This window comes from Pelodiscus sinensis, chromosome 23 (assembly GCF_052426305.1).
Source record: "Pelodiscus sinensis isolate ZL-2025 chromosome 23, ASM5242630v1, whole genome shotgun sequence".
Lineage (NCBI taxonomy): Eukaryota > Metazoa > Chordata > Testudines > Trionychidae > Pelodiscus > Pelodiscus sinensis.
In genome coordinates, this window is record NC_143074.1 from 26,863,153 (window position 1) to 26,884,497 (window position 21,345).

The 21,345-nt window shown below is 43.4% G+C and overlaps 1 protein-coding gene and 1 long non-coding RNA gene across 5 annotated transcripts in view; one reads left to right on the plus strand and one right to left on the minus strand.

The window, feature by feature from the left end:
* LOC112547049 (uncharacterized) overlaps positions 1–1,891 on the minus strand; it is a 131,618-nt gene extending 129,727 nt beyond the window's left edge. For both annotated transcript variants that reach the window (XR_003090792.3, XR_012897220.2), the window contains exon 1: positions 1,772–1,891. This is a non-coding gene — a long non-coding RNA (uncharacterized LOC112547049). The remainder of the gene's footprint in view (positions 1–1,771) is intronic.
* ZBTB43 (zinc finger and BTB domain containing 43) lies at positions 1,869–18,493 on the plus strand. Of its 3 annotated transcripts, XM_075905750.2 has the most exons (3): positions 1,869–2,008; positions 10,989–12,440; positions 12,526–18,493. In XM_075905750.2, exon 2 carries the CDS (start codon positions 11,012–11,014, stop codon positions 12,410–12,412), a length of 1,401 nt encoding a protein of 466 aa, XP_075761865.1. In that variant the 5' UTR covers positions 1,869–2,008; positions 10,989–11,011; the 3' UTR covers positions 12,413–12,440; positions 12,526–18,493. The 3 variants fall into 3 exon arrangements, with proteins under 3 accessions (XP_075761865.1, XP_006130820.1, XP_006130821.1); XM_006130758.5 differs by lacking the exon at positions 12,526–18,493 and having other exon boundaries at positions 10,989–12,467; XM_006130759.5 differs by lacking the exons at positions 1,869–2,008; positions 12,526–18,493 and adding an exon at positions 2,027–2,304 and having other exon boundaries at positions 10,989–12,467.
* The last annotated feature ends 2,852 nt before the right edge of the window (positions 18,494–21,345 follow it).

Consider the following 21,345-nt stretch of genomic DNA (forward strand, 5'->3'; position numbering starts at 1 on the left):
GGTGATGGGGGGTGTCTAATACCCTTGGGGCAGTCTGTGCGGTGACGGGGGGTGTCTAATGCCCTTGGGGCGGTCTGTGCGGTGACGGGGGGTGTCTAATGCCCTTGGGGCGGTGACGGGGGGTGTCTAATGCCCTTGGGGCGGTCTGTGCGGTGACGGCGGGGTGTCTAATGCCCTTGGGGCGGTGACGGGGGGTGTCTAATGCCCTTGGGGCGGTCTGTGCGGTGACGTGGGGTGTCTAATGCCCTTGGGGCGGTCTGTGCGGTGACGGGGGGGTGTCTAATGCCCTTGGGGCGGTGACGGGGGGGTATCTAATGACCTTGGGGCGGTCTGTGCGGTGATGTGGGGTGTCTAATGCCCTTGGGGCGGTGACGGGGGGTGTCTAATGCCCTTGGGGCGGTCTGTGCGGTGACGGGGGGTGTCTAATGCCCTTGGGGCGGTGACGGGGGGGTGTCTAATGCCCTTGGGGCGGTGACGGGGGGTGTCTAATGCCCTTGGGGCGGTCTGGGCGGTGACGGGGGGTGTCTAATGCCCTTGGGGCGGTGACGGGGGGTGTCTAATGCCCTTGGGGCGGTCTGGGCGGTGACGGGGGGTGTCTAATGCCCTTGGGGCGGTGATGGGGGGTGTCTAATGCCCTTGGGGCGGTCGGGGCGGTGACGGGGGGTGTCTAATGCCCTTGGGGCGGTCTGTGCGGTGATGGGGGGTGTCTAATACCCTTGGGGCAGTCTGTGCGGTGACGGGGGGTGTCTAATGCCCTTGGGGCGGTCTGTGCGGTGACGGGGGGTGTCTAATGCCCTTGGGGCAGTGACGGGGGGTGTCTAATGCCCTTGGGGCGGTCTGTGCGGTGACGGCGGGGTGTCTAATGCCCTTGGGGCGGTGACGGGGGGTGTCTAATGCCCTTGGGGCGGTGACGGGGGGTGTCTAATGCCCTTGGGGCGGTCTGTGCGGTGACGGGGGTGTCTAATGCCCTTGGGGCGGTCTGTGCGGTGACGGGGGGTGTCTAATGCCCTTGGGGCGGTGACGGGGGGTATCTAATGACCTTGGGGCGGTCTGTGCGGTGATGGGGGTGTCTAATGCCCTTGGGGCGGTGACGGGGGGTGTCTAATGCCCTTGGGGCGGTCTGTGCGGTGACGGGGGGTGTCTAATGCCCTTGGGGCAGTGACGGGGGGTGTCTAATGCCCTTGGGGCGGTGACGGGGGGTGTCTAATGCCCTTGGGGCGGTCTGGGCGGTGACGGGGGGTGTCTAATGCCCTTGGGGCGGTGACGGGGGGTGTCTAATGCCCTTGGGGCGGTCTGGGCGGTGACGGGGGGTGTCTAATGCCCTTGGGGCGGTGATGGGGGGTGTCTAATGCCCTTTCGGGGCGGTGACGGGGGGTGTCTAATGCCCTTGGGGCAGTCGGGGCGGTGACGGGGGGTGTCTAATGCCCTTGGGGCGGTCTGGGCGGTGACGGGGGGTGTCTAATGCCCTTGGGGCGGTCTGGGCGGTGACGGGGGGTGTCTAATGCCCTTGGGGCGGTGACGGGGGGTGTCTAATGCCCTTGGGGCGGTCAGGGCGGTGACGGGGGGTGTCTAATGCCCTTGGGGCGGTGACGGGGGGTGTCTAATGCCCTTGGGGCGGTCGGGGCGGTGACGGGGGGTGTCTAATGCCCTTGGGGCGGTCTGTGCGGTGACGGCGGGGTGTCTAATGCCCTTGGGGCGGTGACGGGGGGTATCTAATGCCCTTGGGGCGGTTGGTCGGGCAGGGCGGGGCTGGCACGCGGGCCCTGCTTACCACGGCGCCCGGGCAACGGCCTGAATGTCGCGCGCTCGAGGCCGGCTCTAGGCGAGGTTGCAGCCCGGCGCCCTTAATGGAGACGGGTCAGTTCCGGCGCCGCGTGACCCGGAAGCGAATGTGCACAGGAGCGTGGGGAAGCGCTTCCGGGTGCTGCCCGTCCGAGGCCCGGCAGGGAAGTCGCGTCGGTGGTAGCGGCGGCCGGGACCCGCCATGTGAGAGGCCCCGCTGCTGTAGGTGAGGCCCTGTCCGGGCTGGAGGCGGGGGCCGGTCAGTCTCATCCCCCCTCGCCCCAGAGCCAGGCCGCTTTGCGCCGGGCCCGGCCGCTGTTGGGGGGGCGGTTCCTGGCCCGCTGGCTGCCGGCTGGGAAGGGCAGCCCGCCCGGGAGAGCACTCTGTGAAGTCACGTACAGAGCAGGGAAGCGAGGGCGAGGGCGACACCGTTCGGGAGAGTGGATGTTTGGGGTCCAAGAGCATAGGACAGAGGCGAGAGCTCGAACCACAGATTGTCAGAAATCAAAAAGTGGGAATGAGGTGAGATTACAAAGGATGATTATAAACAAATAGCAGGGACGTGAGGGCAAAATTAGAAATGTTAAGGCACAAAATGGTAACAAGAAATCATTCTACAAATACATTAGAAACAAGAGGAAGTCCAAAAACAGGATAGGGCATATTCTTAATGGGGGAGCTGGGTTATTAATAGGAACTGTGGAAATTGCAGAGATGCTTAATGATTTCTTAGTTTTGGTTTTTACTAAGTAGGTTGCTGGCGATTGAACTCTGATGTGAGGAGTGTCAATGAAAATTAGTTAGGCTCAAAGGCTAAAATAGAAAAGAACAAGTTAAAATGATTTAGACAAATTAGAGGTCTTCCAAGTCACTAGAACCTAATAAAATACATCTTAGAATACCCAGGGTGCTAATTGAGACAATATCTGACCCATTAGTTGTTATTTTTGACAAGTCATGGAAGTTAGGAGAGATTCCAGAATATTGGAAGAGGGCAAATATAGTGTTCATTTAGAAAAAGGGAAATAAGGATGAAGAATTACTGACCAGTGAGCTTAACTTCTGTACCAGAAGAGATCATGGAACAACTAATTAAGCAATCTGTTTGCAAACATCTAGAAGTTAATAAGGTGATAAGCAGTTGGCATGGATTTGTCAAGAACAAGTTGTGTCAAACCAATCTGATAGTTTTCTTTGCTAGGATAACAAGCCTTGTGGATGGGGGAAATGGTAGATGTGTTTATATCTTGACTTCAGTAAGGTTTTTGAAACAATCTTGCATGACCGCATAAAAAACTAAGGAAGTACAACCTCATTGGAGTTTCTATAAGATGGATGCAAAACTGGTTGATAACTACTTTCTGGGAATGGTTTCCTAATGATTCATAATCATGCTGGAAGGCATAAATAATGGGCTTTGGCATGGATCAGTTCTAGTTCTGCTTCTGTTCAATAACTTCATGAATTATTGAGACAGCGACATAAAGAGAGTTCACCTATAAAGTTTGTGGAGAATACCAAGCTGGGAGGGGTTGCAAGTGTTTTGTTGGATAGGATTAAAATTCAAATGGTCTGGACAAACTGAAGAAATGGCCTAAATGAAATTAAATAATGACAAATGTGAAGTACTTTTTTTTTTTAGGAAAGAACAATCAGTTGCGCACACACAAAATGGGAAATGACTGCCTAGCAAGTAATATTGCAGAAGGGGATCTGGGAGTCATAGTGGACCACAAGCTAAATATGAGTCAACAATGTAACTCTTGCCAAAAAAAAAAAAAGATTAATTCTGGGATGTATTTGCAGGACTGTCTTAAGAAAGATACACAAAGTACTTCTGCTCTACTCTGCATTAATTAGGTCTCAGCTAGAATACTGTGTCTAGTTCTGGGCACTATATTTTAGGAAAGATGTAGACAAATTGCAACAGAATTGCAAGAGCAACACAAATGATTAAGAGTCCGGAAAACATGACCTGAGAGGCAAGATTGAAGAAATTGGGTTTGTTTAATCTGGAAAATGAAAGCCGTTATGTCCCTTCTCAGTCTTCTAAGCACACAAATGGTTGTTGCAAATAGGAGGGAGAAAACTATTCTTCTTAATCTCTGGGGATAAAATGTGAAGGAATTGGATTAAATTACAGCAAGGGCAGTTTAGGTTGGACACTAGGAAAAACTGCCTAACTGTCAGGGCGGCTAAGCACTGGAATAAATTGCCTATGGAGGCTGTAAAAATCTCCATCATGAAGATTCTTAAGAGCAGGTTTGACAGGCACCTATCAGGGCTAATCTAGATTAGGTTTTCCCGAATTTTTTTGGCTCTGGAGCCCCTATAGGGTCCTGGAAATTTGGGGTAGCCCTTACTAGCTCTTTCTCAATGTCAGCAGCAAGTTCTTGAATGTGACATGCAACAGTATTGTTTGATAGCAGTACTGCTTCCACTTTTTTTTTTTAAACTAGAATACTCATCAGGCATATATATTGCAATATCTTTTGCACAAAGCTTGATGGAGCTTTTCTGCAATTGTATATGCTTCTCCAGTGAGTGCAATTCTGTAGTTCATGTTGTAGGATGCTTCTGTTGTGTATTCATTGTCTGATTTATCTATTTTCATCCCTGATACTTTACTATTTGAAAGTGTCAAGCTTTCACTTGAAAAAGTGCAGGTCTATATGTTCAGAATGATCTGTTTCTAAATGTCTTCATTGTTTAGCAGGCATCAGAGAACTTTTGGAAAGTACTTTGTTGCACAAGACACACTGCACGTCAGGATCATCTTTATTTCCAATGCAAGTACATCCAAAAGACAAATAATTCTCATTATACTTTCATTTCTTGTTGCCCGCTGCTAATCTGGTGGAGAAGGGTGGTTTCCTCTTCAGCAACTCTGTTTTTTTGATTTTTCAGTGACAAAAGCCTGTGATTATGTCTGTTTTCCTGTTCCGACATTTTACTTATTCGTTTCAGCCGAAGTTTATTTTTTTAGCTATTTACCCATTAGGGATGTGAAAGATTAATAGAACAGTTGGGGGTTGGAGCAGCTCCCTGCCTGTCCCAGGGATAACCAGAGCAGCTCCTGTCTGTGGTGAGGCCGCGGGCAGAGATTGCTCTGGCCAGGCAGGAGCAGTGCCTGCCTGTGGCAGGGCGGCTATTTCAGCCCAGAAGGGCTGCAGTGCCCCTGCTCTTCCCCATGCCGTCTTTAATCAGTTAACTGGTTAAATACCACGTTTAACTGGTTAACCAATTAAAGGGAATTTTACATCCCTAATGCTTTTGCAGAAGATATTTGGTAATAAGGGTAGACTACAATGTATTGCAAAACATTGAGCAAAAGTACAGCATGAAGAACACTGTACTGCAACAGGCTTTGGTCCAAAGAAAGCAGGATATAAATATCTTCTGAAATGTTTGACTTATAAAGAGCTAGGCCAGTCAATTGAATTGGGTGTTTGAAACATCTAATATATGTCATTGGGCCTGCAGCTCACATAGCTCACAACTTGCTATATGCTACTGCAGCACGCCTTAGTCAGCTGTAGGCTTAGTGTTTCATCAAGCTACACATAGCTTTATATATCCCCTACTCTCATTTTGTGTTGCAGTGTCAAGCTTATTTTTTGAATATTGCCACAATAGTTCTCAGTATAAGAAGTTATTTATAAAAACAGTCTTCTAAAATGTTATCAAAAAACATTGCTTCATACAACTGTCATTTATATTTTCTTGTGGAGCTCTTGGAATAGAGATGTAATAGTGTCATCGACTAACGAATAAGTAAAAGCTTATAGGTTAATGCTATAGACTACACGCATTCCCCTGCACCAGTACATTTTTTAGCAGGCTGACCAGCAGCCTGTTGCAGTCCCAGCTTGCGACGGGTCCCAGACCTACCCTCCCTCCGTGACTGTGCATTTAAAGTGTATTAGAAGGTAGGCTGGCGGACAGGACAGGGGCTGCTGCCACCCCTATATCAGGTCTGCAAGTGGAGCTGTTTTTTAAACTGGCTCCCCTCATGGACCAGCTCCCACCTGGCACCCAGCACTGCTGCCTCTGATACAGAGGCAGCAGCCCGTGGAGTGGCAGGGGGCTCCTCGGGAGTGGAGCCAGATTGCACAGGCTGCTGGCTCCACCTCTGGGACTATAGAATACTCGAGTGACCAATAAGAATTCATGAGGTTACTCGACTATTCAATTAATCGATATTTAACATCCCTACTCTAATGTACACTTTGGGAAATCCTGGGTCTAGATAATGCTTGGTCCTGCCATGACTGCGGGGGCCTGGTCTAGATGACACCTCAAAGTCACTTCCAGATTTTATGATTCCATTTATACTGTACTTCATAAGCAGCACCTGTTGTATATCAAAAGGCATGAGGCTACAAGGGCAAATCCTTCTTCTGGGTACAGTTCCTGTAACCGCCTACAAACTGATTTAGAAACCTGGGATACACCAGTTAGTTTTGCTGAACTTCAACATTCTATAAAATAGATATACTATATTGTCTTTTTGTGTGTTTTTTAAATTGTAAAATCTTCTGGACATGATCTCTAATACATATAGAACAGGCAATGTGCTTGAACCTTGAGGTGGTCTGCAAAATAAATAATAAAAGTAACAAATTTTGTAAAAACAAACTTTTATAAAATTTAAAACCAATTATTTATTTCCAAATATAATTCTGATTTATTTTGTAATATTTGAACCCAAACATCCTAGTACTAAGAGTATAGAACTCTCTCTAATCAAAAGGGGAAAGGTTTTATTGACTTTCGTTGTCCAAGACGAAGGAAATACAACAAGGAAACACAGTAAATAGGGAAGAGAAAGCTACATTTTAAAAATATTTCACTTTTCATGTTTAACTTATATTTGTTTACAGTATGATTGAGTTGATTGCCTTTATGTAAACACTTATTTTTAATAGTAAACTTTGTATGCAAAAAGCAGGAAAACAGATCCCCTCTAGAAATGTTATCATGTTGAGCCAACATATATTCTCTTCTGTACATCTTTATGGGATTAGGATGTATGTTTATTGAAAGATGGTAGTTTACACTAGTCATACATTATTATCCAGCAGTGCCTTTCAAAAATTTATTTAACTTACTGTGCTGAAAAACTCGGCTTATACTCGAGTATATACGGTAGCTTTTGTTACAGAGAATAAGAATTCTTACAGCAGGATAATCATGAGACACAAGTAGTTCCTAAAACATATGTAAAGAAAAAGAGGTGATGGTGATAGCTATCTGCTTCTTCCTAAATAATAGTATTTTTCATAGTAAGATGCAAAAAAAGTGTATGACTCAATAGATGCAGTGTAGTAGAATGACCATGAGCGGCCAGTAATGTAAGGAAGGCAAAGTCAACAGTCCTGGTCTCCCAGCCACCCAGGAATGTTGGGGCCATAGCGCAGAAGCCTGGCTCCCCTGGCCATCTAGGGAGGCTGGGACTGGGACCAGGGCCAGGGTTGCAGCATGGCAGCCCTGGCCCTCTAAGTGACCAGGAAGGATTGGCTGGGGGCGGGCGGAGCTTGGCTCCAGGGGCAGGGCCTGGGTTGGAAGGTGCAGGACTGGAGCTTGCCTTCCCAAGCTGGGCCTTCACCAGCTGCCCATGAAAATGACTGTTGCCTGTTGTGCTGTTACTGAAGAGCTACACTTCAGTAGCCTTGTCATTTGCTTCTGCAAAGCAGAAAATAACTTATCCATGACCATACTGGTTTTGTGTCAATGCCATGATAGCCTGGATTGGCTGGATTCTTGCATTGGAGCTGGGCTTCTTTCTTTATCTGGTATGCCTAGAGCCCTGACATACGCATAAGGAGAATGAAGCTCCTAATAAGAGCTGATTGCATTCCTGTAAAACAAGAGCAATATTCTTAGGAAAGAGTGAAAAAAAGCAAATGAGGATTGCTCGTAAATACTAAGATTAAATTTACGGACGCCAGTATACCTGTAGCCGGCTCCTACCTCCCAAGAGAGCACTCTTAGAAGTAGATAAAAGGCAATTAACTGGCTGGGAATATCCGAGAAATAGCTTTCCTTATAATAAGAGATTTTAAAAGCTGATGTTTTTAATAATACAGTGATTTAAAAGGAAATCAGCCATTTAGCGTTCTGATTAACATTTTCTATGCACTATCGGACAAATTGATCTCAGATAATGATCATCCATGTCATCCTATGACAATTCAGTATCTGTTTATCTTCTATAGATGTTAGTGAGGTCAGTAGGAATGCTAGTTAGTTACACCACAAATGCAAGTAAGTGTAACATGATTATTTACTGCCAGTAAAGCACTCAATTTTTTTGTAGTCTTCCAACTAAATAAATAAGGTAAAGCAATTGTGTTGCTTTAATTTTTAGCCTTAAAGGAGAGAGTTTGTTCCCCAGTTATTAAATTTTGAAAGGATGACCTTTGACAGCTTCTATTTTGAATGCAAGGTCTATCTCCACCTCCAAAATTACCAGGAAAAGATTATGTAACCATGAATTATTGTTTGATTCACTTCGTTTAGTTTGTGCTTTGCATGAAGAAAGTGATGCTGTTTCTTTAGCATCTCCTAAATTAATTAATAATAATTGTCAAATTTTGCATACATGTGCTTGTCTGTAATGAGAAGAAGTAATTAGCTTGATTTTAAGCAAAGGTGTGCTAAATTTAAGGGAAGTCAGTCTCTAGGGAATAGTTTCTAATGGAGACAGTGGAAACCCCATTTTTTGGAAGCTTTTAAGAATAGATTGGACAAATATCTGTCAGGGTAAGTCTAGGTTTACTTGATCCTGTCTCAGCACAGGTGACCAGTATCAGTGGGCTAGCTGCATTAGTCTGTATCTACAACAGCAAAGACTAATAGATTATTTGGGCATAAGCTTTGATGGGCTAAAACCCACTTTGTTAGATCTGAACTTCATGTCCAAATAATCTATTAGTCTTTAAGGTATCACAGGATGTCTCGTTTTAGTGCAGGGGACTGGACTTGATGACCTCTTGAGGTTCCTTGCAGCCCTATGTTTCTTTGACTCGTTAGTGAATTGGGGCTTCTTTCCTAGATTTTTGTACAATCTCTGTTAAACATTAGAAAAAACTTTTTATGAAAGTCAGAACATTGTTCTAAGAGATAAACATGTCAACACAACAGATACTTTGAAAAAAAAATCTAAATACTGTACCTTGAAAAGTGTATTCCTGTGACTGACTGTCACAATCGAACATAAAAAATAGTAAAAAATTTCAGAGGGGGTAGCCATGTTAGTCTTTAATGTTAAAGACAACAAGTGGTCCTGTAGCACCTTCGAGACTAAACAAAATCTAGAGAATCTTGAGCTTCTGTGGGAAAAACCCGCTTTATCAGATGAATTTCCAGTCCAATTTGTTTGCCCACAAAAGTTCATGATGCTATATAAGAAAATAAGAACAACCATATTGAGTCAGACCAAAAGTCCATCTAGCCCCGTATCTTGTCTTCTGACAGTGGCCAATGCTAGATGCTCCAGAGGGAGTTAACAGAAACAGGTAATCATCAAGTGATCCCTCTCCTGTCATCTAATTCCAGACCCCGACAAACAGAGACTAGAGACATCATTCCAATACATTCTGTCTAATGAGTATTGATGGACCTAACCTTAATGAATTTAGCTAGTTCTTTTTTTGGAGCCCTGTTAAAGTCCTTGTCTTCATAAAATCCTCTGACAAGGAGTTCCACATGTTGGCTGTGTGAAGAAAAACTTCCTTTTGTTTGAGTTTTTTGTTGTATATTTTGGTTAGTCTCTAAGGTACCGTAGCACCACTTGTTAGTTAAAAATAGTAGGTTTTCTATCAAATTGCTGATGCACAAAAATTTCTGGAAGCTCAAATAGCATCTGACCACTCCACATCTGATTCAAGCTTGTGCTCTTTTAAATTTTCTACAAATCTATCCACACAGCTAAAGTTGCTTTTTTATCGTTCTTGACCACATTAGCAATTCTGTTTCTTTACTATCATGTAACAGGGCTCTCTAGGGACTTCTCTTTTTGTAACTAAACAGCTGAATTATTTGAGGCCCTTAATTACCTTCTGTTTCTTTAAAGAATTTAGTCTTGTTAGACTCTACTTTAAGCAAAAAACAAGAAACAATCAAACAAAAAATACCCCCATCACTGCATTTAAAAGATGCTGACTCAAGGGAATTTATAACATAGCGTTTAGGAAAATTCAAAGTTTGTGTCACTAAGTCTTTCAGGTACAAATAGTAACAGGTACTACTTTTTCCTTTTACAAAATGAGTGGCAGAAAAATATTGTTCATAATAAAGTTAACTAGTTCTGCCCTATTTAAGACTGACAGTCGCTTTCTGAACTATGAAATAACTTTTTTTTTTTAAACTATAACTTAAAGTGAATTTACTCTCTTAAAGGGAGTCAGTTTCCTCTTATGGAAAAGGTTTGAGGAGATGATTTGGCTGGCAGTTGGAAAACAAAATTGATTTCTCCCACTTGAGAAACTCTAGGAAATGGTGGAAATAGTTAAATAAGAAAATCAAGCAACCCTCATCAAAATAACCACTTTTTTTTACTCTTGACCCTTCTAATCACGTGCATGAGTAATCCCCATATTCTCATAAAATAACCAGCTGTACAGGATATGCTTATATATCCAACCTTCACGTGTGTACCAATGGTGTAGCAGCTTGTAATCTTGTAGAACATTTTTAAAATTGAAAGACTAAGAAAATAGAAAAGGCAGGAACAGACTGGCAGCTTTTGAGGTTCCTAAAACTCAACTAGTTTCGACTAGTCAGTAAGCCCACTTACTTTAAATATGTCAACCCACGCAAGTGTCCCTTCCTAAAAAAGCTTCAGGGGGTAGCCGAGTTAGTCTGTTACAGAAAAAAACAGCAAGCAAATGGTCTGGTAGCACTTTATAGACTAAAAAAATGTCGATGGGATCATGAGCTTTCGTGGGCACAGCTCACTTCTTCAGATTAGGATCCTCTAATCATAACTCCAGTCATCTGAAGAAGTAGGCTGTGCCCACGAAAGCTCATGATCCCATCGACATGTTTTGTTAGTCTGTAAAGTGCTACCAGACCATTTGTTTGATGTTTTTTCCTAAAAAAGGAAAGACTTGAAGATAAGAAAGTTGAGTGAGAAAATTTAGCCTCATGATAAATTCTGCTTAGTTACATTGAAACTCGTTATATTTTCCTCTCTCTTGCAGCACAACACTAGATTTGTAATGAAATGGAGTCTGGGACAAACTCTTTTCGAGTGGAATTTCCTGATTTTTCTAGCACCATTTTACAGAAGTTGAACCAGCAGCGCCAGCAGGGACAGTTATGTGATGTTTCCATTGTAGTTCAGGGCCATCTATTCAGAGCCCATAAAGCTGTCCTTGCAGCCAGCTCACCTTACTTCTGTGATCAAGTACTTTTGAAAAATAGCAGGCGAATAGTCCTGCCTGATGTGATGAATCCAAGAGTGTTTGAGAATATCTTGCTGTCTACTTACACGGGACGGTTGGTGATGCCAGCTCCAGAAATTGTCAGTTATCTGACAGCAGCAAGCTTCCTTCAGATGTGGCATGTGGTAGACAAATGCACTGAAGTGTTAGAGGGGAACCCAACAGTTCTCTGTCAGAAGATGAATCATGGCAGTGACCATCAATCTCCAAGCAGCAGTAGCTATAATGGGCTTGTTGAAACCTTTGAGCTGGGCACTGGAGGACAGCCAGATTTCCACAAAGCGCAGGAGCTGAGGGATGGTGAAAATGAAGAAGAAAGCTCTAAAGATGAGCTGTCATCTCAGCTAACAGAACACGAGTACCTTCCTAGTAATTCTTCAACAGAACATGACAGACTCAGCACAGGAATGACAAGTCAGGATGGTGAAGAGGGAGCCAGTGACAGTGCAGAGTGTCAGTATACGAGGCCTATCTATAGCAAACCCAGCATCATGTCGCACAAGCGTTGGATCCATGTGAAACCAGAAAGATTTGAGCAGGACTGTGATGGTGTAGATGCACATATTTCTTATGATGAGCACCAGGTGTCTGAATCTATGAATGCCATTCAGACAGAACATTCGATCCAGTCTTCAGGAGTTGAAGACTTTCATGTAAGTGACAAAAAGATGGAGGCAGAATTTGATGAACAGGCTGATGAAAATAACTATGATGAGCAAGTTGATTTCTATGGCTCTTCCATGGAAGAATTTTCTGGTGAAAGGGCAGATGGAAATCTAAGTGTTCACAGACAGGATGTTATGATAGCAGCAGGGTACGGCGAGAACATTGAAATGGCTACAGGAATTAAAGAAGAAACCACTCTCTCTGGATTTTCATCTGCTGACAAACTATATCCTTGTCAATGTGGCAAAAGCTTTACACACAAGAGTCAGAGGGATCGGCACATGAGCATGCATCTGGGTCTTCGACCTTATGGTTGTGGTGTCTGTGGTAAGAAATTCAAAATGAAACATCACCTTGTCGGCCATATGAAAATTCACACAGGCATAAAACCTTACGAGTGTAATATCTGTGGGAAAAGATTTATGTGGAGGGACAGTTTTCATCGGCATGTAACTTCTTGTACTAAGTCATACCAAGCCTCCAAAGCAGAGCAGAATACTACTGAGATGAACTAAAATATAGGACTTCTTATTGTTCAGCAGAGTAAGCAAAATAAACTAATTATGCAAATATTGTCTGGTACTTGCTATTGTGAAAATTAAGTTTTTTTTTTTTTTTTTTTTTAAAGTTCTAAGGATGTTTCTAATACACGTTGAACCTCTCTAATCTGACACCCTCAGGACCTGACCGGTGCTGAACCTGATAATTTGCTGAACCATGGGAGGTCAGTAATGCTAAAGTTTCCACTGCTTACTGGGCTCTTAAAAGACATTTAGAGGTAAATTCAAGCTAAATAACAGCACAGAACACTGAGAGCCAGGACTGGTGGCTGTAAACAAACTTTATGGGACTGTGGGAAACTTGGCCACACCATGATAAGTGGACATCTGGCTAACTAAAATTATGCTGAATCACTGATGTTGCTGGGCCAAAGAGTGCCAGACAAGAAGGGTTCAACCTGTACAGCTGTGAGCAGACCAAATTTTTGTCCATCTACTGTCTCCACTGCAGGTGCTTCAGCCCTGTCCAGGTGGGACCCCTTCAGAGGAGAAAGGGAAGTTCAAATCTATAAGGCTTATTTATAGAAGCCTCTGTTGAGATAGTTTTTGTTGTTGCTGTTTGTTTCACAATGGTACTCGGAGGCTCTGATGGAGGCCCCATTGTGCTAAGAGTTAAAGAAAACATAATGTAAGTTCCAGAGCAAAAACCACAACCTTAAAGCCTCAATCCTGCAAACACTTATTCCTGTGCTTGACTTTATGCATGAGTAATCTCATTGAGAAGGTGGCAATAAGGGTAATAATAGCACAAGGTTGCATAGATTAGCTATGTATAGAAATTGCAGGATTTAGGTGTTTGATTTATTTAAAACAATCAAGGATTTTAGTTCTATAGAACTTGCTGTCAGCATGGAACTGAACAGATACCACCAATTTACTTAACATGGGTTATTAAATAGTCTTCAGATGGCTATATCTCTTAATGAAAAGCACTTTGAGTTAGGCCTTTCTTTACTTTTTTTCCCCCCTCGGGCAGTGTATGTTTCTATCTACATTTCTGGGCTTAGTACTATTTTTTTTCATTTTTGTAAAAGCACTTGAATATATCATGTGTGCTGAATAAATTTAAAACCCAGTTACATTGAAACTTCATTTGTTTGTACCTTTGCAGTGCATAATGTTAAAGTCAGTCAACCTGTCTTTCAAGCTTGGCTGCCACATCAAACAAGAACTTGTAGAAGTGTGTGTAGCAAGAGGGTATTTTATCAAAATGTTTTTATTTTTTTAAGTGCACAGTTGGTGGTATTCCAGAACTCAATAAAGCCTTTAATCTATAGTTTCAGATTTTCATGGCTTTACTGACTTGGGGTTTTTTTGGGGGGTTTTTTTGTTTTTTGTTTGGTACTAAAACTTGTTTGAAAATTTGTTTTAAAACAGAAATTTAAAAGACTTCCTTCAGAAGTTGTTGTTAGTCATTGATAAACTGGCATTTAAATATTTAATCCTCTGAACAGTGGAGTCCATAACACATGTTCTTGATTGTCAACCGCTGTGACTGATCACGTTCAGAGGCAGAAGCTGGTCAGAGCTGTTTGCTCTCCAAATGAAATCCCTTGCTGACAATTGAAATTACCTTGTTTGGATCTTTTTAAATTACACAGTGGGATATGATGCTGTGTACAAGTTTTAGGTGTGTGAGCAATTTCTGGATTCTTGGTTGTGGGAAGGTGGCACTGGTGCTCCATGAGGAGGGTATATTTTAGCAGATGGAGCAGCGTTATAGTTTTGGAAGATAGTGCCAACTGTCAGGCCAGAGGGAATGCACCCATTGTAAAGGTGGAGATAAGATGTAAGATGAGGGATAAAGAAGGCAGCTCAAAATGGTTGAAAGTCTTTTCATTGCTACTCAGAAACAGTTAACCTTACAAGGTAGTTTATTACCTGGTGTAAGAATGGAGGACCCTCCTTCACACGATCAGATGAGGTGAGTCCACGTATGTGTAACCCTTTTCAAGTGCTGGTAACCTTTACCAAAATAGCTAGCCAGCACCAAGAGGCTACCAAGCCTAACTGGCCCCAAGTTGCATCCAGATTCTGTAATCTGTAGAATCATGGAACTAAAATACAAGATGACCCTTTATGTTAAAGCCACATATGTAAACAAAGAGAAACAACTAAAGAAGGAATGATCTAACAGCCCAATTAAAAAATTAACATATAACCAAACTGTATCCTGAACATAAATGTCTGACACAAAGGTGAGATTCATTACTTGATGGGCTGCTATTACTACAACTTTTTGGTATATTACTTAAATGGATTTTTTTAAAGGCTCTCAAATTTTATTCTACCAATTCTCAGATATTTTTCATATAGAATGTGGAGTACAGAACATGAGTCCATTGCTGGCAACGGACATATAAATTATGAGCATTAAGGAGTTCCTGTTCTTAGCACTTACTTGAACTCTACATTAAAGCAGGGTAGGGGTGATACTTGCTGTCTAACCCATGTACTCAAGGTAACTAGACAGGTATCTGTTCACTAACATTGTAACCTGATGTATAGAAGCACTTTGTATTTAAAAATCTTTATACATGGTTTTTTACATTTAGAAAAATATATTAGTCCCTCTGTGGTTTCTTTCCACATTAACACTGTCTTTTTAATCCTGAAATTTATTATACTAGCAGATTATTTCCTTGTGTGTTTACATGACTGTAGGGAGAGGATTCCTGTACTCACTGGCTCCATTTTTCCATTCCCACACTTCTTTACCACATACAGAGAGTATTTCTGTGAGTTTCATGGTTACATTTGGAGGAGACAGTGCTCCTGTTCTCTTCACGATTGTTCTAGTACAGTGGCTCTTGTTCTTTTCTATACTGTGACCCCCAAATGACAACAGAATATTTGGGGACCCATCTGGCCATAAAAAAGAAGATGGTTTCAACCCCCAGATTGAGAACCTGGGCCAAATAAAGTGTATTGCCATGAGACCTAGACCAGTGATGCCCTTTCATTTACTAGCTTGAGATTACTTTTATATGGGAATTTTAAAAGTTAACTTCAATACGAGTAATATTTAGATAACTTTGAAATAGAGCTTTAAAATAAATGTACTAAGAGACACTTTAAAGGTTTTATATATGTGTAGTGCGGTGTGTGTATATTTATATATATAAAAAACCTTATCCTTTTAATGACTTCATGAATAGTAATTGTTTTAACATCTAATACTGTTCTGCCCAATAGGTTGAGATATTTTGTGATGAAATTCCAACAGACATGACTCCATTAACATTTGTAATCCTAGACACTTGGATTTTTGGTATTAAGCCACATGAAATGCTTTGGTTACAGGTAGACATTGACGTGTAGACTTCATGTCTTAATCTAGAGGGAGGGAAGAAACTAGTAGGTGGTTCTCCAGAATCCACACTTCAATGTGATCTACATGTAGTTACAGAGAAGCTGGATGCAGCTTCTTCCAGAGCTTAAGAGCACCTCTGTTGGGATGGGATTGTGCAAGGAATAAAAGGTGCATTCTGGTCTGGGGAAACAAGGGATCCACTTAAGATATATTTTAAGGTAAATGTTATGCTTTTATGCTTATGCTTTATGATTTTAGATGAGACCATTTAAACACATGGTTTTGTTAATTTATCCTTCCTGTTAAAATAGCCCCTCCTTTGGCTAGTAAACGTTAGCAGAGGGCATGTTTTATAAATATCTGGATCATTGTAGAGAGATAAGTGATAATTTCAGAATCTTCTTACTTCAAGTCCACTGCATGGCCTGCTGATAAGAACTACTAAGGAGACTAAAGTTAAATTGTTTCTAGTTTCATCTCTAGGTTTGTAAGATGATCATTACCCACAGTATCTAAACAACTGAAATTCTGAAGTAGTCTCCTGCAATCAAGGTGAGAAGTATCTGATTTCTTTTCTCAGTGGAGCTGTGAGTCTGTCTGTTAGGAGTCATTTTCCACCTTTCTTGGGTTTATATATTAGCATTCCCATTTTGCACACTAGTATTTAAAAAAACAAACAAAAAAGCCTTCCCAGTTTCAGGTAGCAACCATTCTTGATCACTTCATGAACAAGATGCAGGACAATGTAGCACTTTAAAGACTAACAAGATGGTTTATTAGATGATGAGCTTTAAAGTGCTACATTGTCCTGCATTTTGCTTCAGCTACCCCAGAGTAACACGGCTACATTTCTATCACTATTCATGAACAAGCAGAGAGATCCTAGATCAAGGTGGGCAAGAGGCTGCCAAGCGGGCCGGATCTGGTCCAAACCACTGGATTCAGCCCGCGGCTGCCTTGCTGGGACTCTTAAGCACAGCACAGGGGCAGTCACTTTAAATGTGGCTGCTCTATTCTGAAAGTGAAGAGGGAGGCTTTGTGCTATGCCCTGCTCCTCAGCAAAATCTCTTCATTCCCATTGGCCCATTTGACCAATAGCAGCTGAGAGATTTTACTGATGGCAAGGGCAGCCAATGAAGCCCCCTCTTTCACCCTGCCTGGAGCAGGGCCAAGTGGAGCAGCTTGCCATTGCAGCCTTCAGGTTCCTGCAGGGTTGCTTACTAGGAGCTGCCTAGGTAAGCACCTCCCAGCCAGAGCCTGCCTCTGGCATCCCCTCTTTTTCCCCCGCCCCCCCAACTACCTGCCTCAGGCCACCCAAACCCTCTGTACGCCTTTCCCTCAGGTTACAACTCCCTCCCAGACCCTGCACCCTCTCCTACACCCTTCTCCTAGAATCCTCTCTGGAACCCATACTCCCTCCCTGCCCCTGCACCCCATTCCGCTGCCCCAAGTAATCACTCAAATCCTTTGCGCCCTCTTCACTCAGGTCACAACTCCCTCTCAGACCCTGCACCACCTCCTACCCCCCTCCCCAGGCCAGAATCCTCCTGTACCTATACTCCCTCCTGAACTCTGCAACCCATGCCTCTGCCCCTGATCACAATCCCCTCCTTTACCCAAACTCCCTTTGACTCCACACTCCCTCCTGCACCTCAGTCTACTACCCCAAGCTCCCTTCTGCACCCAACCTTTGTCCCAGACTCCAAATCCTCTTGGTAGAAATGCAGCCCTTGACTATTTGCCAATATCTTGGAGTGGCTCCCCATTAAAAATTATTGCCCACTCCTGTCCTAGATGATACTACTAGAAGACCTTTGGTCTCAATTCTTCCCTCTAATGTAGCTTCTCTGTCAAGACTAACAAAATACAACACATCAGAAGCTAAGAGGGAGCTCTAAGATTCCCATATTTCAGTGTCTTTTTATTGTAAGGTCCATACTTGACATCACTGTACTTTCGGACATGAGAGAATGGACACCCTTCAGACCAACTAAGGTTATCATTATTGGGCTGGTGCCATAGAGTTAATCCATCTTTGAATCTTGAGAGCCTAACCCTAAGTTTTGTATTTAGTTTGTCATCTTTATTTAGTAGAGTTGAGAATTTCCAAAACAACAAAGGAAGGTTGCTGCTTTCTTCCTTTTAATTATGTTTAACTGGGTAGTTAAAGTTTATAGCTAAGCTATCTGTGCCGCAAGGGGAGATGCTGGAAAACAAATACATTGTCAATGTGACAAAATTATCAGACTTTGATAACTTTGCTTGAAGCCTGTGTCATAAGTCAATTGCTGCTGCGTTTTTGTTCTCCAAGGAATTTGATCTTTCTTCCAGAGATGTAACTGTTTATGCAAGTGAGTACAGAAGTTTTAATTACAAACAAAATGTTATAATAGTAAAGTTCCATATCTTATTGATACTTTGTGAAATGTTATGCCTGTATTGCAAAAGTTGGATAGTTTTGTCTATATAATATTGCTGTCCTAATTGCACAGCATGGTTTTACTTAATTTAATGTTGCTGTTAAATATTTTCTTCTTATAGAAGAGATCTGTGCCCTTTTTGGTATAACATGTTTTAATAAATGTTATCTGTCAACTTTAATTGTTTTCTTTTTAATTGAGTAAATAAAATGAGTGCCTGTTTAAGCTGTTATCTTTCACGCCAATAGCTAAACATAATTTCAGTAGATCAAAAAAGCCAGTATAATAAAAAGTTATCCTGTATTTTATTAAAAAAATAAGTAAAATTTCACCTCGCAGTGCATCTTTTCTGACATCAGGTTTACCTGCTAATTTTGCCTAATATGTTTTTATTCTAAATACACTTAAGGCTGATAAACTTTAACTATATAACGAGAGTCCTGTGCCTGCTTAACCAAGATAATTCATTTTCTTGATCCTTTTTTCCTTTACATTAGAAAGGCCACTGTGTTCCTTGTGTGGGCTTGGCAGTGAGAGTTGGAAATTTTGTCTTAAACTACGTGACTGTCAATGTCACAGAAATCATTGTCGGTTCCCCTATTTCTAACACCTGTAGTAAGAATAAAATGTTCATATTTTGACAGCCACTGTTGCCAAACTATGGGCTGTGGCCTGGTACTGGTCCACGGGGGGGGGGGGGGAATACCTGGCCTCAGTGTGGCTGCCAGGGTGTTCCGGGCTTCCGGAGTGCCCATGTGGCACCGGGTCCCCCAAGCCCTGGGCTAGGCTGGGCGGAGGATGCAGCTGGAAGTTCTGGGCTCCCGGCAAAGGTGTAGCAAGGGAGGAGTTGCCCCCGGGCACCGCATTGGGGTGGGGGGGGGTGGGGAGGGAAGAGGTGCTGGGAACCTGGGGCTGGGGGGGGGGGGGGGGGAATCAGCACTGGGCTCAGCAGGTCTGCACGATTTGGGGGGAGGTACAGGGAAACGGAGCTTAGCTGGGCTGCGAGAGTGAAGAGGTGTGGTTTGCTGGACTGCAGGAGTAGGGAGGTGCAGGGTGCTGGGCTGCAGGGGAGGGGGGAAAGTGTGGCGCTCAGAGCTCAGTTTGGCTGTAGGAGGAGAGAGGTGCCAGGAACGGAGGCTAGACTCAAGGGGAGGGAGAGGCAGGAAAGCAGTGCTGGGTCAGTAGTTTAGTAGTTTTGTGGGGCTTGGGAAGTGGTGCAGGGAAATGGGGCTCAGCTGTGCTGTGGGGGAGGCATGCAGGGAACCAGTGCGGGGCTCAAGTGGGCTGAGGTGGATGGGGGAAGGCATAGGGAACAGAAGGACAGCTCAGCTGGTCTGTGGGGGCTGCAGGGAACTGGTGCTGCACTCCCTTGGATTGTGGGGATGGTTTTGGGAGAGGTGCAGGGAACTACTAGGGGTGGGCAGCTCAGTTGGGTTGCATGGGAGGGAAGTGCAAAGAAGCCTAGTGGGGTGGGGGGATCCAGGGGCCCTGAAATGCCCTCCCCTGGTCCAAAAAATCCCTCATGTGGGACCAGTCAGGTCCAGAAGATGCCAGACCAGGGAGGTCCAACTCCTACCCAAGTCCCCTCCTTGCACCCTCCCTCCTAGCCAGATACCCTATCTCCAATCTGCTCCTGCTCCCACCTCCCGGAGTGCCCGTGTGGCGCCGGGTCCCCCAAGCCCTAGCCTAGGCTGGGCAGGTATCAACTGGGTGAAACAGTGAAAATGTATTCATTTTTCGGTTTTTTTATATGCGTTTATATTTTTGGGCTGCAAAAAGCTACTGGGAAAAAAAAACGGGTTCCAACTAAAGTAAAAAGTTTGGGAAACCCTGGTGTAGCCAGCTTTCTATCCATCTTACAGTCCATTTATCCAATCCATATTCCCTTAACTTGCTGGCAAGAATATTATAGGTGACCATATCAAAAGCTTTGCTAAAGCTGGCACTGGGGGCTTTGGGAGGACCAGAAACAACTTATTTGCATATTCATAATTTGCTTAATGAATATGCAAATGAATGTTACCAGTCCTCCAAAAGCTCGTGAATGGATTTACTGGTTCCTGTGTCAAAGTTTGGGAACCCCTGGTCTATATTATGCAGGTTGGAATAGATCATCAAATGGTTCTTCACACTGCACTTACATCACTATTTTTCATCTAGGTAAACAGCATACCATAACTAGTTGTTCAGATCCCAGCATCTGTTCTGCTGTAATACTTGACTTCTACTGTGCCATGTTCAGTTAGGTAGGCCTTAACTAGGAAAAAAAATTGCAGCTTCAAAGGGTGGGAAACTTGTAGGTTGATTTTACCTGCAAGCCTCTTCATGTTCCTCAATATGTAATCTTTAATTTATATAAAAAAAGTTTGTCTTAAACTTCCTAGTAAGTTGGTAGAGAGCAAAAACCCAGTGTTGCTTCAGCCAGGACACAGGGACAGCGCCACATCCCCAAGGCTGCAGACACACGCTGTAGGCAGCACTGTGTAAAACCTTTTCCCAGCATTCAAGTACACAGCCCTCTGGGAAGCTGAACCCCAGATAAATCTGTATTATGCTGAATAGCAGTGTTTCTTAAACTGTGTTCTGGTGTGCTGCGAGGCAGTCAGAAGTGTGCAGCGGAGAACAACAGAATTAAAAATGGCCACCCTTAAAGAGGAAGGCGACCTTAACTTCCCCCCAACCTTTTGTTTTTTGTGCTCAACAAAAAATCCTTGGTGTTCCTCATAAAAAAAAATGTTTGGTGTTCCTTGGTCTTAAAAAGTTTAAGGAACACTGCTGTACAGAGAGCTGTATTGTATAAGCTCATGAAATTCATTGTCTTTTCCAATGTAAAGAGGTACACACACAATCCTCGTTTCCCCACCCCCACCAGCAATTATTTACAGTAAGTAATAAGTGCTTTTATTAAGTGGCCATAAGAGATCACACAACAAAGTCTAACAGAACAAGCTAACTGAGTCAGTGTGATGCAATTGCAAAAAAAGCAAACGTGATTCTGGGATGCATTAACAGGAGTGTTGTGAGCAAGACACGAGAAGTCATTCTTCTGCTCTACTCTGCACTGATTAGGCCTCAATTGGAGTATTGTGTTCAGTTCTGGGCACCACATTTCAAGAAAGATGTGGAGAAATTGGAGAAGGTCCAGAGAAGAGCAA

What these genes read in the sequence shown, in the direction of transcription:
- ZBTB43 (XM_075905750.2), top strand. Translation starts at nt 11,012, where the DNA reads ATGGAGTCTGGGACAAACTCTTTTCGAGTGGAATTTCCTGATTTTTCT.